Source organism: Rana temporaria, chromosome 12 (genome assembly GCF_905171775.1).
Source record: "Rana temporaria chromosome 12, aRanTem1.1, whole genome shotgun sequence".
Classification (NCBI taxonomy): Eukaryota; Metazoa; Chordata; class Amphibia; order Anura; family Ranidae; genus Rana; species Rana temporaria.
The window spans coordinates 133,938,650-133,952,501 of NC_053500.1; the positions used below are offsets into that span (position 1 = coordinate 133,938,650).

The window sequence follows — 13,852 nt, forward strand, 5'->3', positions numbered from 1 at the left end:
CTAATTATCAGTGACTTTTAGTTCAGTGGATGCCATGTTTTGCAATAACTTGAATTATTCATATATATATATATATATATGCAGAAGGACACTCTGTTATTAAACAGCATCTCTGCATCAATTGTTCTGGGTCATTATCAGCAATCTGGTTGCCAGTATCAAAGCTCCAACATTATTAATTACATAACCGCTATTTCCTTTTATCCCCCGCGGGGACGCACTTGTTGGCCTGCTCCCTATAATAACATCATTGTCATTATTTAATGTGGACACACAGAGGTTTTCCATTAGAGACCCCAACAAGTGCGGACATTTGGGCGTGCGGACATTTGGGCGTCCAGACTGGTTTTGTTTAATGTTAGTCTATGTTCTTATGTGTTATTTGTTTGCACGTACACAGTAAACGTTGTTTACTGGTGTAACATTGATTGGTATTTAGAAGCTAGTTTTGGTGATTGGCTATTAGTAGCATGCAGCAGTGATTTTATTGATGTAGGGAATCTCTATACTTTAAATAAAATACAATTATATATTTTCTACCTACCGTATTTATCGGCATATACCGCGCACTATTTTGCCCTGAAAATCAGGGCAAAATCGTGGGTGCGCGATATACGCCGATACCCGCCACGAGTTTGAATACTGCGCTCGCATATACCGAGCGCAGTACACTCGTGAATCTTCGGGCAGTCTCGGCGCCTCTCGCACTGACGTCCTGTACGTACAGGACGTCAGCGCGACAGTTGCCGAGCCTGCCCGAAGCTTCACGAGTGTACTGCGCTCGGTATATGCCGGCGCGGTATTCAAACTCGTGGCAGGAAGGACGCGAGGAGGCCACGAGGACGCCGCAGAAGGACGCCGGACCCGCCGAAGAGGACACCGGACCCGCCGAGGAGGACACCGGACCCGCCGAAGAGGACACCGGACCCGCCGCAGAAGGACACCGGACCCGCCACAGAAGGACACCGGACCCGCCACAGAAGGACACCGGACCCGCCACAGAAGGACACCGGACCCGCCACAGAAGGACACCCGAAGCCGCAGAAGGACGCCGGACCCGACGAGGTCGCCGATGGACGCCGTGCAAGACACCAAAACTGTAAGTACAAAAAAACAAAAAAACTTTTTTTCCACAGAAATTCGGGCCACTTTGGGGGTGCGCGGTATACGCGGGAGCGCGTTATACCGCGATAAATACGGTATATCCTGCGTATTGTCCGTTACTACCTATATTAGCCCCTTATATCTTTGGGGTTTCTCTACCTCTTGGAGTTTCCCTGTATGATATCACCAAATTTTTTGCATATATGTTTTGGCTACGGCAGTAACCCCGTACAGGAGGAGTGACAACTCATAGGATCCCTAGATTTATCCATCAGCAATTCTACAGGGGTATGTTCATCAGACGTTGGTTTATATGCTTTGTTTTGGATTTTCTTTTGATCCGTCCGAACATATCCCATGTAGTATTCTTCTAACTAGCTTTTAGCCAGACAATGATTTAACAGTTCCCTTATCTTTTGATGACCCATACCATGTTATGCTGGGTTATATCATTTAATCTAGCCAATACGACGACATATATAATTACATAAACCTTTTTCAAAAAAACATTCAGGACGCTTAGCTATCATTAGATGGCATTTACATTGGGGGAGGATATCGATCAAGAAATCAGGGAAGCATTCGAGAAGGATTCGTCCCAACTTCTTAATAAAGACGATGAAATAAGAAATGGCTTTACGGAGCATAAGAAGCTACTAACAAAACATCTTAATAGGAAGTGGGACGTATCCTTTCTCGAGACCTATATCCAGCATAAAATAGTTCCTAGGGGACTAAGGGATAGGACAATCCCTGCAGAACATCTACAAAATTAGAGATTCCTCCCCAAATGGAAAGAACTTTGTATCAACCATGGGATAGCGGCATTGACCTTGATAGTTGAAGAGGAAAAAATCCAATTAACAGAACTTAGAGAACTAATAGAGGAAAGTGCTAAAAATCTAGATTTAATGAAAGAGGACGAGGAGTTTGTGAAACAAAACGAATACCTCAAAAAAGAAATAGAAAAACCTCAGAAAAACTTGAAAGCAACTAAACAATCTAAATATAGGAGAGATCTGTTAGACTTTAAAAAAGACCAATAGGTAGATTCAGGTACCTATGCCTAACTTTGCGGCGGCGTAGCTTAAGGCATTTAAGCTACGCCGCCGTAAGTTAGCTAGGCAAGTACATGATTCACAATGTACTTACCTGCTAAGTTACGGCGGCGTAGCCTAAATCGGCGGGCGTAAGGGCGCCTAATTCAAATGTGTTTGAGGGGGGCGTGTTGTATGCTAATGGGGCTTGACCTTACGTTTTTTACGAAATGCGCAGAGTTAGGTCGGCTTATCTACTGAGTTAGCCGGCCTAACTCTTTCTGAATCTACCTACAAGTCTTTGACCTGACCATACGAAGGGGAAGAAGTGGTTCTTCTAAAAGAGGTTTGGATCGCAATCTAGAAATAGAAGAGAAGTTTCTCCAACCGATCAGGTAGATGAGGATACCCCACGGACAGTCACTTTTTTAGAAAAAGAGGGGACGAGGGATGGTGTTGCCCACGCCCCCTCTCAGGAGAACTCACAATTCCAGAAAACCCAACTAGACATAAAACAAAGGGGGAAAACCCAGAGATCGGGAAGGGGAGGATACCGCACCAGGAGTCAAATACGGTAAACATTTTATCTGAGAGAGGGGCCCCTCACTCAGATAATAAAGTCATTAATTTATCTTCCTTTCCCCTTGAGATGAGGCATATACAACTGCTACAACGGGGGATGTCTTTCTCCCCGGTGAGCGACATGGAAGAATTTACGGTGTACAAAGACGTTGTTTTATTTCTTCGAAAAGGTGATCTTTAGATCCCTGTATCAACAGGGAGACGCAACAAGTATGCGGGAACCCCAACTTGATACAGATGATCAACAGGCCCTAGCAATTCTAAATTCACTACTGGAAGAGAGTGAGGGACATGATGTGGATAACCCCATAATGGGAAGACAGGCTAATTTGAACATTAAATCCAAGAAGGTGCCCTCTCTGAACAAAAATAGATGGCTTAATATTTTTTTGGAGATGGTACAGAAAGATCTGGAGGAGATTCCCTGGAAGATTAAAAACCGGGATAATCTCTCCCAAATTGAGCGGCAAGCCCTCAAAGAACTCAAGGAAGCAAGTGGTCTATCAAGAGAAGCGACAAAGGAGGCAACGTCGTCTTAATGGACGACAATGATTATGAGGAGGAAATTAGACGCCTCCTAGGTGATCAAAACACTTATCGCAGACTGGATAAAGACCCTTTTCCAAATGTGGTAGGGGCGCTCAATAGTAGACTAGATGATGCAGTGGAAGCTGGGCTGTTGACGAAATGTGAATTTGAACATCTGTCGGTAAATGACTACAACACCCCCACCTTCTACTGCATTCCTAAGGTGCATAAATCTCTCAATAAACCACCGGGAAGGCCCATCGTATCTGTGATCCATGGACCTCTGGATAGGATGGGTTGTTACCTTGATCTACTGTTGAAAGAAATGGTATACGATTTAAAGTCCTATGTACAGGACACTCGCCATGTTCTCTCTAAGATAGCACAAATAAAAGGTAGAGGGAGAAGCCTGGCTGATAGGAATAGACGTGGAATCACTTTACACATCTATTCCACAAATCTGTGGAATCAGGGCAGTGAAAACGTTCCTTGATAAACATTACCCACAGCTGGGACACCACAATGAATTCTTGATAGATTTGCTTCAATTTGCTCTTTCTCACAACTTTTTCCAATTTTCATCCCAATTTTATCAGCAAATTAAGGGCACCTCGATGGGTGCAGCCTGGGCCCCAGCCTATGCTTGTTTGCATTTGGGTCTCTGGGAGGAGGAGGATGTGTTCCGTCTCCCACAGTACCTCAGCCATGTTCATACATGGCTGAGGTACATAGATGATGTTTTAGTCATCTGGATGGGCGACATTGATACCATCCATGTCTTCATTGACCAACTAAATGTCAATGATCGCAATATACGGTTAACTTATACATATGACAGGACACAAATCTCTTTTTTGTACCTTAAAATAGGCCTAAAAAAATTGAAAAATTACAACGTGCACATTTCGAAAGGAAACGGAGGCCAACACCCTTTTGCAGGCAGATAGCCATCATCCACCATGGCGCAAAAAAATGGGATCCCCATAGGCCAATACATGAGGATTAAGCAAAATTGCTCAGAACCCTCCATGTTTAACATGGAGGGTAAGGAACTATATGGGAGATTCCGCGAGAGGGGCTACTCCCATAAACAAATTAAATATGCAAAACGCAAAGCCGCAAAACGCAGCTGAAGTAGCTTGCTCCTCATGGACTCAAATGAAGCTGGTAAAAAGAAAGAATACGGCCCAGTGAGACTAATTACTACATATGGCTCCCAATGGGGGAATGTGAGAAAAACATTAGGAAAGCACTGGGGTATCCTTACTGGCAACAAAACCTTGGCAAACATTGTGGGAGAAGGCCCAAAGATGATAGCTCGCAGAGCTAAGAATTTAGGGGATATACTTACCCAGTAAGAATTTACTAGACAACAAAATACATCTTGGTTATCCGAGTATCCTCAGAGTGTGGGGATGTTTCCCTGCTCCAAATGCCAAATCTGTCCATTCGTTGACAGGACCAATGTATTTAAGGATGCAAAGGGACAGAAAGAATACGAGATTAGAGACTTGATCAATTGCTCCACAGATAGGGTAATCTATATGTCAGAAAATATACATTGGGAAGACATAAAGGCAATTAATAGTGAGAATAGGTGAGCATCTTTGGGACATAAAAAAAGAAAAAGGAGAGAGACCCTGAGAAATGCCATGAAAGTCCGGTCGCGAAACACTTTGCAGAACATCACCAGGGCAAACCGGACGGTTTGAAAGTAAAAGGCATCTACGCGCTTAAACTACCAGTTAGAAGAGATGACTTTGACAAAATCTTATTACAAAAAGAAAAGTGGTGCATCTTCACTTTAAAATCTCTAGCGATGAATGTGGAACTGAATATGCAATCATTTCTAGAATAAAAAGAAGCCTATATCCTAATCGGTCCGCAGTGTTGGTATACACCTAGTAAATAACACCCTAGATGAAATTATATCTACTTACCCAAGTATATACATGACCTATAGTGTCGGTATCTATTTGGGTAATATCTCTGGATATGGGGCAATAACGGCCCTATAAGTAATGGTTATGTACCCCCGATAATTGAGGGGCAGCATTCTGCAATACTTAGGCAAGGTTGCTATCTATAAAATGTTCCCCGTCTCAAAATATAACGTAGAAATCTAGGGAGCACACACTATATATGACATTAGCAATGCGTTGTTTGATGAACTGGTTTTAGAATGTGTAATGACTATTCAATTTTATTTATTTATTTTTTCTTTTTCAATTTGAAATAACGGGTATGTAATGAAAGGCAGCGATTTAAGGTTACCGTTGCTGTCTTTATCTATGCCGGTAATGTGTCAAAAGCATGCACAGAAATAAAGGCCATATGGAATATTGGATCATCTATTTGTTAAAGGGACAAGACAACTATCACACAGGGGAGAAATCCATTCGTTACAACTCCTGACAACCAGCAAGATTCACTGCAACGAGGAGTAGGCGTGCACCGATGGAATATAAGGGAGCGATGCACGCCCCCGCCTCACCGTCCAGGCGAAGCTACGCAATCACGTTTGCGAAACGCGTTGACGTCATAGCTCCAGGACGCCACCTACTGTTCCCCGGACAAGTGGTAGTTACACAAAGATACATAGCGGTCTGGCTTTGTGGCGACACCGTGCGGCTAATGCCCGTCATCTGGGCGAAAGGACAGCGTCTATCCACCCACCACCCAATAGGAACACACCAAGGTCGAGTATACTTCTGTGCTCGAAACACGTTCCACTCTGCAAACAGAGGATGAGCCAGCCCAAGATATCCCTATGACTACGGAAGTGGTAAGGTGGAATGAAACTATAGCTGTCGGAGAGCCGGTTGTTTTGCCACAAGTATTGCGCTGTGTACTGCTATGAATACTCTTTCAAAGACATTCATGTCTAAAAAGCAATTGTATTAACCCGCATGGTTCTTTACTGTCAGCAGCAACACTTTACAGCTGACCTATACACGGTGTACCCACTAAGTTCCATTACCCATTTCTACACAGGGAAACTGCTAACTATCAGTGACTTTTAGTTCAGTGGATGCCATGTTTTGCAATAACTTCAATCATTTATATATATATATATATATATATATATATATATATATATATGCAGAAGGACACTCTGTTATTAAACAGCATCTCTGCATCAATTGTTCTGGGGCATTATCAGCAATCTGGTTGCCAGTATCAAAGCTCCAACATTATTAATTACATAACCGCTATTTCCTTTTATCCCCCGCGGGGACGCACTTGTTGGCCTGCTCCCTATAATAACATCATTGTCATTTAATATGGACACACAGAGGTTTTCCGTTAGGGACCCCAACAAGTGAGAACATTTAGGCGTTCCGGACTGTTTTTGTTTATTTTGTTTTATGTTAGTCTATGTCTTTATATGTTATTTGTTTGCACGTACACAGTAAACGTTGTTTCCTGGTGGAACATTATATTTAGAAGCTAGTTTTGGTGATTGGCTATTAGTAGCATGCAGCTGTGATTTTATTGATGTAGGGCGCAGGTGTCAAACACAAGGCCCTCGGGCCGAATCCCTGCCCTCCAAGCCATTTCATGTGGCCCTCGCACCTCTCCTGCAACTGCAGTAGAGCCCCAGCCCTCCTCTGGTCCTTCTCCAGACCCTTACTTTCTGCTTTCAAGCAATGCATCCAGCTTCTTCCCAGCAGCAGCATAAGGAAAGGGGATGCACTGTGATATAAGGGAGAGTAGGGGACTCAACTTCTGATGGTGGGGTGGGTCTTGATATCTAATGTAAGGGGGAGGGGATGCGCTGAACATCTAATCTTACAGATACAACTGGCCCTTTTGAGGGCAATCAGTATGCTGATACGGCCCACGATGAAATTGAGTTTGACACCCCTGATGTAGGGAATCTCTATACTTTAAATAAAATACAATTATATATTTTCTACCTATATCCTGAGTATTGTCCGTTACTACCTATAGTAGCCCCCTATATCTTCGGGGTTTCTCTACCTCTTGGAGTTTCCCTGTATGATATCACCAAATTTTTTGCATATATATTTTGGCTACGGCAGTAACCCTGTACAGGAGGAGTGACAACTCATAGGATACCTAGATTTATCCAACAGCAATTCTACAGGGGTATGTTCATCAGTCGTTGGTTTATAAGGAGAGAGAAGGACTGAAAGAAAGCAGGAAAGAAAGAGGGATGGAGGGACAGCAGGCCCAGATCCTACACCACAATAGCAATATGTGTATTCCAGAAAGTTTAACAATTAGCAGATAAAGATAGTCCAAACACCTGGTGTTAGCACTTGAATCATCATGGCACCATGGTTGATATGGTGTCAGGATGATTGAAACGCATTATTTCTTAAATTATATTATAGTATAAAATGAAATGGTTCAACTCACCATAATGCAGAATCAGTGGCAGCCCTGAACGTGTCACTTGCTACGTCGCCTGCCACCAGATGCAGCTTGTCACTTGCCACCAGATGCAGCCTGTCACTTGCCCCGTCGCCTGCTACCAGATGCAGCCTGTCACTGGCCACCAGATGCAGCTTGTCACATGCAACCTGTCACTTGCCATGTCGCCTGCCACCAGATGCAGCCTGTGACTTGTCATGTCACCTGCCACCAGATGCAGCCTGTCACTGGCCACCAGATGCAGCTTGTCACATGCAACCTGTCACTTGCCATGTCGCCTGCCACCAGATGCAGCCTGTGACTTGCCACGTCACCTGCCACCAGATGCAGCGTATCACTTGCCACCAGATTCAGCATGTCACGTCACTTGCCACCAGATGCAGATCTGAGGCCTGGGCTTCCAATTTTGGGAGGGCATCCATGGACATCCTCCCACAATCCTGTTTCCCTTGTTCCCCCTGGGGCGTGTATCCAGTGCACTCTGTGACTGCTGTTTCCTTTGGATGATCACAGTAAAGAGTCAATCAGCTGATCACATGTAAACAGACTTGCTATTTATCGACAGCCCTTTTCTCCCACGCTGTGTCTGTCTGAGGAAAGGTGAGCCATTAAACGGCAAGAATATCAGTGCATTGTTTACACTGATAATCAGTGCCCTGATCATCAGTGCTCATCAGTGCAGCCTATCAGTGCTCATCAATGCTACCTATTAGTGCCCATTTAATGCCACCTGTCGGTGCTCATCAATGCCGCCCATCAGTGCCACCTTTAAAGAGGAGTTCCACCCAAATTTGGAACTTCTTCTTAACCCACTCCTCTCCCCCTTACATGCCACATTTGGCATGTAATTTTTTGGGGGGGGGAGTGGGGGCTTCAGGAAGAGTGGGACTTCCTGTCCCACTTCCTCCTTCCTGTAGGCGACTAAGCTTAATCGCCTACAGGAAGGAGGCTGCTGTAGGCGATCGCCTAGGACACGTCACACAGGTCCTAGGCGATCTCCTGGCCAATTACACGGCGCAGCGCCGTGCCGCTCGCGCATGCGCAGTGGGTGCCCGGCCGTGAAGCCGAAAGCTGTCACGGCCGGGTGCCTACACTGAGAATGAAGACGCCGGCCGGGGAGGGGGGGAGAGGAGCGGAGCCCCGGCCGGCGCGTCGCTGGAGCGCTGGAGCAGGTAAGTGTCTGTTTATTAAAAGCCAGCAGCTACACTTTTTGTAGCTACTGACTTTTAATAAACATACAAATTGGCTGGAACTCCCCTTTAAGTACTCATCAATGCTGCCTATCAGTGCTGATTATCAGTGCTTAATGCCCATCAGTGCCACCTATCAGTGCTCATCAATGTCGCCTATCGGTGTACATCAATGCTCATCAATTCCGCCCATCAGCGCCACCTATCAGTGCTCATTAGTGCCTCCTTTCAGCCCTGCCTATTAATGTCACCTATCAGTGCTCATCAATGCCACCTGCCTCTTCAGTAGGGCTGAGAGCGTTTCTCTCCTATAGCTCAGAGCCTGCATTGACGGTTCCCCCTCCTCCTTCGCACAGATAGGAGGGACACAGCCTATCTGCTCCTTCTCCTGTGTGCACTTCATGAAGTGTGAAGCTAATAAGCTGACACTTCCCACAGTGCATACAGGAGGAGAGAGGCAGGAGGAGAAGGAGCAGATTGGCTGTCTCCTCTCCCATCCGGAGAGGGAATGCCGGCTCTGAACTATATGAGAGAGACACTCTCAGCTCAGAGCCCTGCGACCAGCAACCCTGCTGGGGCCCCCACCAGCGGCGGAACACCAGGGCCCAGTCACAAATGCGACTGTTGCAACCCTGGTAGTTCCACCACTGACTGTTACAATGATCTTCATTGTAACAGCAAAGTGTAAAAAAAAAAATCCAGATCACCCTCTCAGTGTTACTGTGCTGACACTGAACTACTCTGATAAAAGTATGTAAAAAATCTTTGTTTAAAAACATGTATTTTTTTTTCAAAATAACATACTGTCACCAGTCAGTGTCCCTGATCACAGCCACACCAGTCATATGATGATGACACTGGTAATAGTATGTTAAAAAAAAAAAAAAAAAAAAACATTCAACTTCTTGAACTTCAAAAAAATTGTGACAAAAAAATTACAAACTTCAAAAAGCTTACCATGCCCTTTACTAAAATCCTCAGACTGTCTACTTTCCTAAAAGGGGTCATTTGTACTGTCCTGCCATTTTCAGGCCTCAATAAATAAGATCATCAATACATCAGAATTGATCAATTTTCAAATATATACTGTATACTGTAGTTTGTGGATGCTATAACTGTCACACACACCAATATACACTTAATGCAATTTTTTTTTTTTACCAAAGACATGTAGCAGAATAAATTTTGGCCTAAGTTTCTGACAACATTTGATTTTATTTGATAGGTTTTGTAAAACTTTTCAGTCTTTTTCCGTTTATATCGCAAAAAATAAAAAATAAACAGTGATGATTAAACACCACCAAAAGAAAGCTCCGGTGGTGTGAAAAATGATAAACATTTAAATAGGGTGCAGCATTGCATGACCGTGCAATTGCCAGTTAAAGTAGCACAGTGCTGAATAGCAAAAAATTACCTGGTCATGAAGGGTGTGAAATCTTTCCGGAGCTTAATTGGTTAAAATAAAGTTTTATTGTTTACAACCACTTTAATAAAAATGCAGGACAAACCTGATTGTTCCTGGGTTTCTCTGTACTGTAAACAGACTGAGAGTTCCATGGCATGCTTGCATGTTTACAGCCCAGCCCAGCACGTTTGTTACAGGTAGCCAGGTAACCCGAATAAGTTGGGTCTATTTCTCTCCAACGTTTACTATGTGGTTTTCTAAAGTTTATATTCTGGGCTGGTGCCTAGACGTTACAGGTTACAACCTCATTCTATGGAGTTATCAATTGTTATCAGATAGATTTTGTTCAAATGGAATACATAGTATAGTAAGTACGTTGTATGGTGGGGGCAGACTGGGGAAATCAAAGCATTTATGTAAATTGGAGTAGTTCCCTTCAGAACGACCTGCTCAGAATTCAGGTAGTTCATAGGACTGCCACATTAAAAACCTGTTGCTCTTGTTTCCACAGATCCTTAAAGAATTACAGCCAGTGAGAAGATTAGGAATTCATAGTAATTAACCTCTTGTGTACCAGGGTATGGTTATAAAAAACTGGGTGTCCTCGTATTCAAGGGGTTACAACATGCTAATGTAGTCATGAGCTTGATATTGTTTTTGGGTGGTTATAGAGCCACCTGATTACTTTTACAGTACAAAGTGCTGCTCCCTAGCCTTCTGGTTCCTGGGCTTTGCTGTCCCTCTGTTTAGCAAGGGATTGGAGCAATAAGCCCCAACCCATTGCTCGGGAGGAGATCAAGGAACATCCATTTCCAGATCTCCTCTGCAATGAAAGAAGCCAGAAGTGACATGTATTACATCATGTTCGGTTTACTGCTGTCATTCCCCATCTACTGTAGCCAGGGAGGCAGCTAATCAATTATGATCTGTCCTTAAAAGAGAAGTAGAGGATCTTTATATATTTTTTTGCAGGTAAATACTTGCCTAGGTGGATGCAGCATCAGTCCGATGCTGCATCTGTCCCCTGGCACCTCTGCACTGAGAACCAAGCGAGCAATCGAACACCTCTGCACTGAGAACCAAGCGAGCAATCAACACCTCTGCACTGAGAACCAAGCGAGCAATCCAACACCTCTGCACTGAGAACCAAGCGAGCAATCGAACACCTCTGCACTGAGAACCAAGCGAGCAATCGAACACCTCTGCACTGAGAACCAAGCGAGCAATCGAACACCTCTGCACTGAGAACCAAGCGAGCAATCAACACCTCTGCACTGAGAACCAAGCGAGCAATCCAACACCTCTGCACTGAGAACCAAGCGAGCAATCGAACACCTCTGCACTGAGAACCAAGCGAGCAATCGAACACCTCTGCACTGAGAACCAAGCGAGCAATCGAACACCTCTGCACTGAGAACCAAGCGAGCAATCGAACACCTCTGCACTGAGAACCAAGCGAGCAATCGAACACCTCTGCACTGAGAACCAAGCGAGCAATCGAACATCTCTGCACTGAGAACCAATTGCTCGGCTTTTAAAGCTCCATGAGCAGAGGGCTGTAGACCATCAGTCAGGGGCAGCCTGTCCATTGTGGGTGCATGGGCTCAATGACCAGGCCATTTTTTGCGATACGGCATTGCGTCACTTTAACTGACAATTGTGTGGTCGTGCGACGCTGTACACAAACAAAATTTACGTTCTTTTTTTTTCACACAAATAGAGTTTTCTTTTGGTGGTATTTGATCACCTCTGCGTTTATTTTTTGCACTATAAACAAAAAAAAAGTGTGACAATTTTGAAAAAACAAACAACAAAAAAAACCACAATATTTTGTACTTTTTGCTATAATAAATACCCCCAATTTTTTTTTATTTTAAAAAGCAATTTTTTTCCCTCACTTTAGGCCGCTATGTATTCTTCTACATATTTTTGTTAAAAAATAAATAAAATAAAAAAATCACAATAAGTGTATAGTGATTGGTTTGCACAAATTTATATAGCTGGATTCAGATAGCTTTACGCCGGCGTATCAGTAGATACGCCGACGTGACTCTGAATCTACGCTAAGATACGAGCGGCGTAAGTCTCCTACGCCGTCGTATCTTAGGGTGCAATATTTACGCTGGCCGCTAGGTGGCGCTTCCGTTGAGTTTGGCTTAGAATATGCAAATGACTAGATACGCCGATTCAGAAACGTACGTGCCCCCGGCGCATTTTTTTTACGTTGTTTACGTAAAGCTTTTTCCGGCGTAAAGTTAGTCGAACAAAAAGCTGGCCTAGTCAATGTTAAGTATGGCCTTCGTTCCCGCGTCGAAATTTGAAATTTTTACGTCATTTGCGTAAGTCGTCCGTGAATGGGGCTGGACGTAATTTACGTTCACGTCGAAACCAATACGTCCTTGCGGCGTACTTTGGAGCAATGCACACTGGGATATGTACACGGATGGCGCATGCGCCGTTCGTAAAAAACGCCAATCACGTCGGTACACCAATCATTTACATAAAACACGCCCCCCCTCATCCTCATTTGAATTAGGCGCGCTTACGCCGGCCCCATTTACGCTACGCCACCGTAACTTAGGAGGCAAGTGCTTTGTGAATACAGCACTTGCCTCTCTGACTTACGGCAGCGTAGCGTAAATACGATACGCTACGCCGCCTCAAAGATACGCGCCCCTACCTGAATCTAGCTATCCGCGTCTACAAAATAAAGGGACAGATTTATGGCATTTTTATTATAATTTTTTTTACTAGTAATGGCGTCGATCTGCAATTTTTTAAGGGACTGCAGTGCCATTCTGCTGCAGTGAAACTGCAGCGGCTGATCGTCAAGCAGTTAAAGTTATGTCTCTCAAAATGTGCTAGTATGCAGCAGTTTCCTCCTTTCAGGAACGATGTCTGTTGCCAAAATCCCACAAAGACCTGCCTATAAATTTCGGCTTGAGCTATTCAGCTCTAAAAAACAGAATTGTTTTTTACAAGAGGTAAATATGAAAAATATGAAGGTGGAAATATATAAAAAGAAGCCTAAAGTTCCACCTGCTTAAGGCTAGGTTCACACTGCTGCGAATTCAAAATCGCTGTAAAATCGCGATTTTACCGCGATTTCTCGGCTGCGATTTTAGCCGCGATGTAAGAGACATCTGTGCAGTGTTCAATGTAAATCGCGCCCCGAAATCGCAAAAAGTAGTACAGGAACTACTTTTTGAAATCGGTGCAGCGGCGTCGCACTGATTAGGACAGTGCCATTGCCGACAATAGCCGGCAAATGCCGCCGATTTGAGATGCGATTTGACATGTGAAATCGCATCTCAAATCGTACCCAGTGTGAACCTGGGCTCAAAGAAAATAAACATCTGTAATATTACAAATTCACCAGACTAATAGAAAATATTTATAACTTAAAGTGGAGTTTCCATACCAAATTTTGTTTTCATTATTGTGCTCATTAGACCTAAAAAAAATAAAAAAATAATATATATATTTTTTTTACTCACCTGGAAATGCCTGTTGCTATGCGGACCCATGAAATCTGCCTTCGGAATCACCTAGGATTCTGACATCTCCCTCAGCAAGCTAATGCTCCTGGGAAATGTGTGTCATCA

General features: G+C 43.9%; 2 protein-coding genes across 2 annotated transcripts in view; one reads left to right on the forward strand and one right to left on the reverse strand.

Annotated features, from left to right (window-relative positions):
- Positions 1-13,852, reverse strand: part of SLC16A3 (solute carrier family 16 member 3) — a 74,919-nt gene that overhangs the window by 52,810 nt on the left and 8,257 nt on the right. The gene's annotated exons all lie outside the window — the stretch shown is intronic.
- The window catches only part of CCDC57 (coiled-coil domain containing 57), an 85,245-nt gene continuing 77,135 nt past the window's right edge, over positions 5,743-13,852 (forward strand). The window contains exon 1 of the mRNA XM_040330781.1: positions 5,743-6,036. Coding sequence (XP_040186715.1) covers positions 6,022-6,036 — 15 coding nt within the window. The 5' untranslated portion in view covers positions 5,743-6,021. The remainder of the gene's footprint in view (positions 6,037-13,852) is intronic.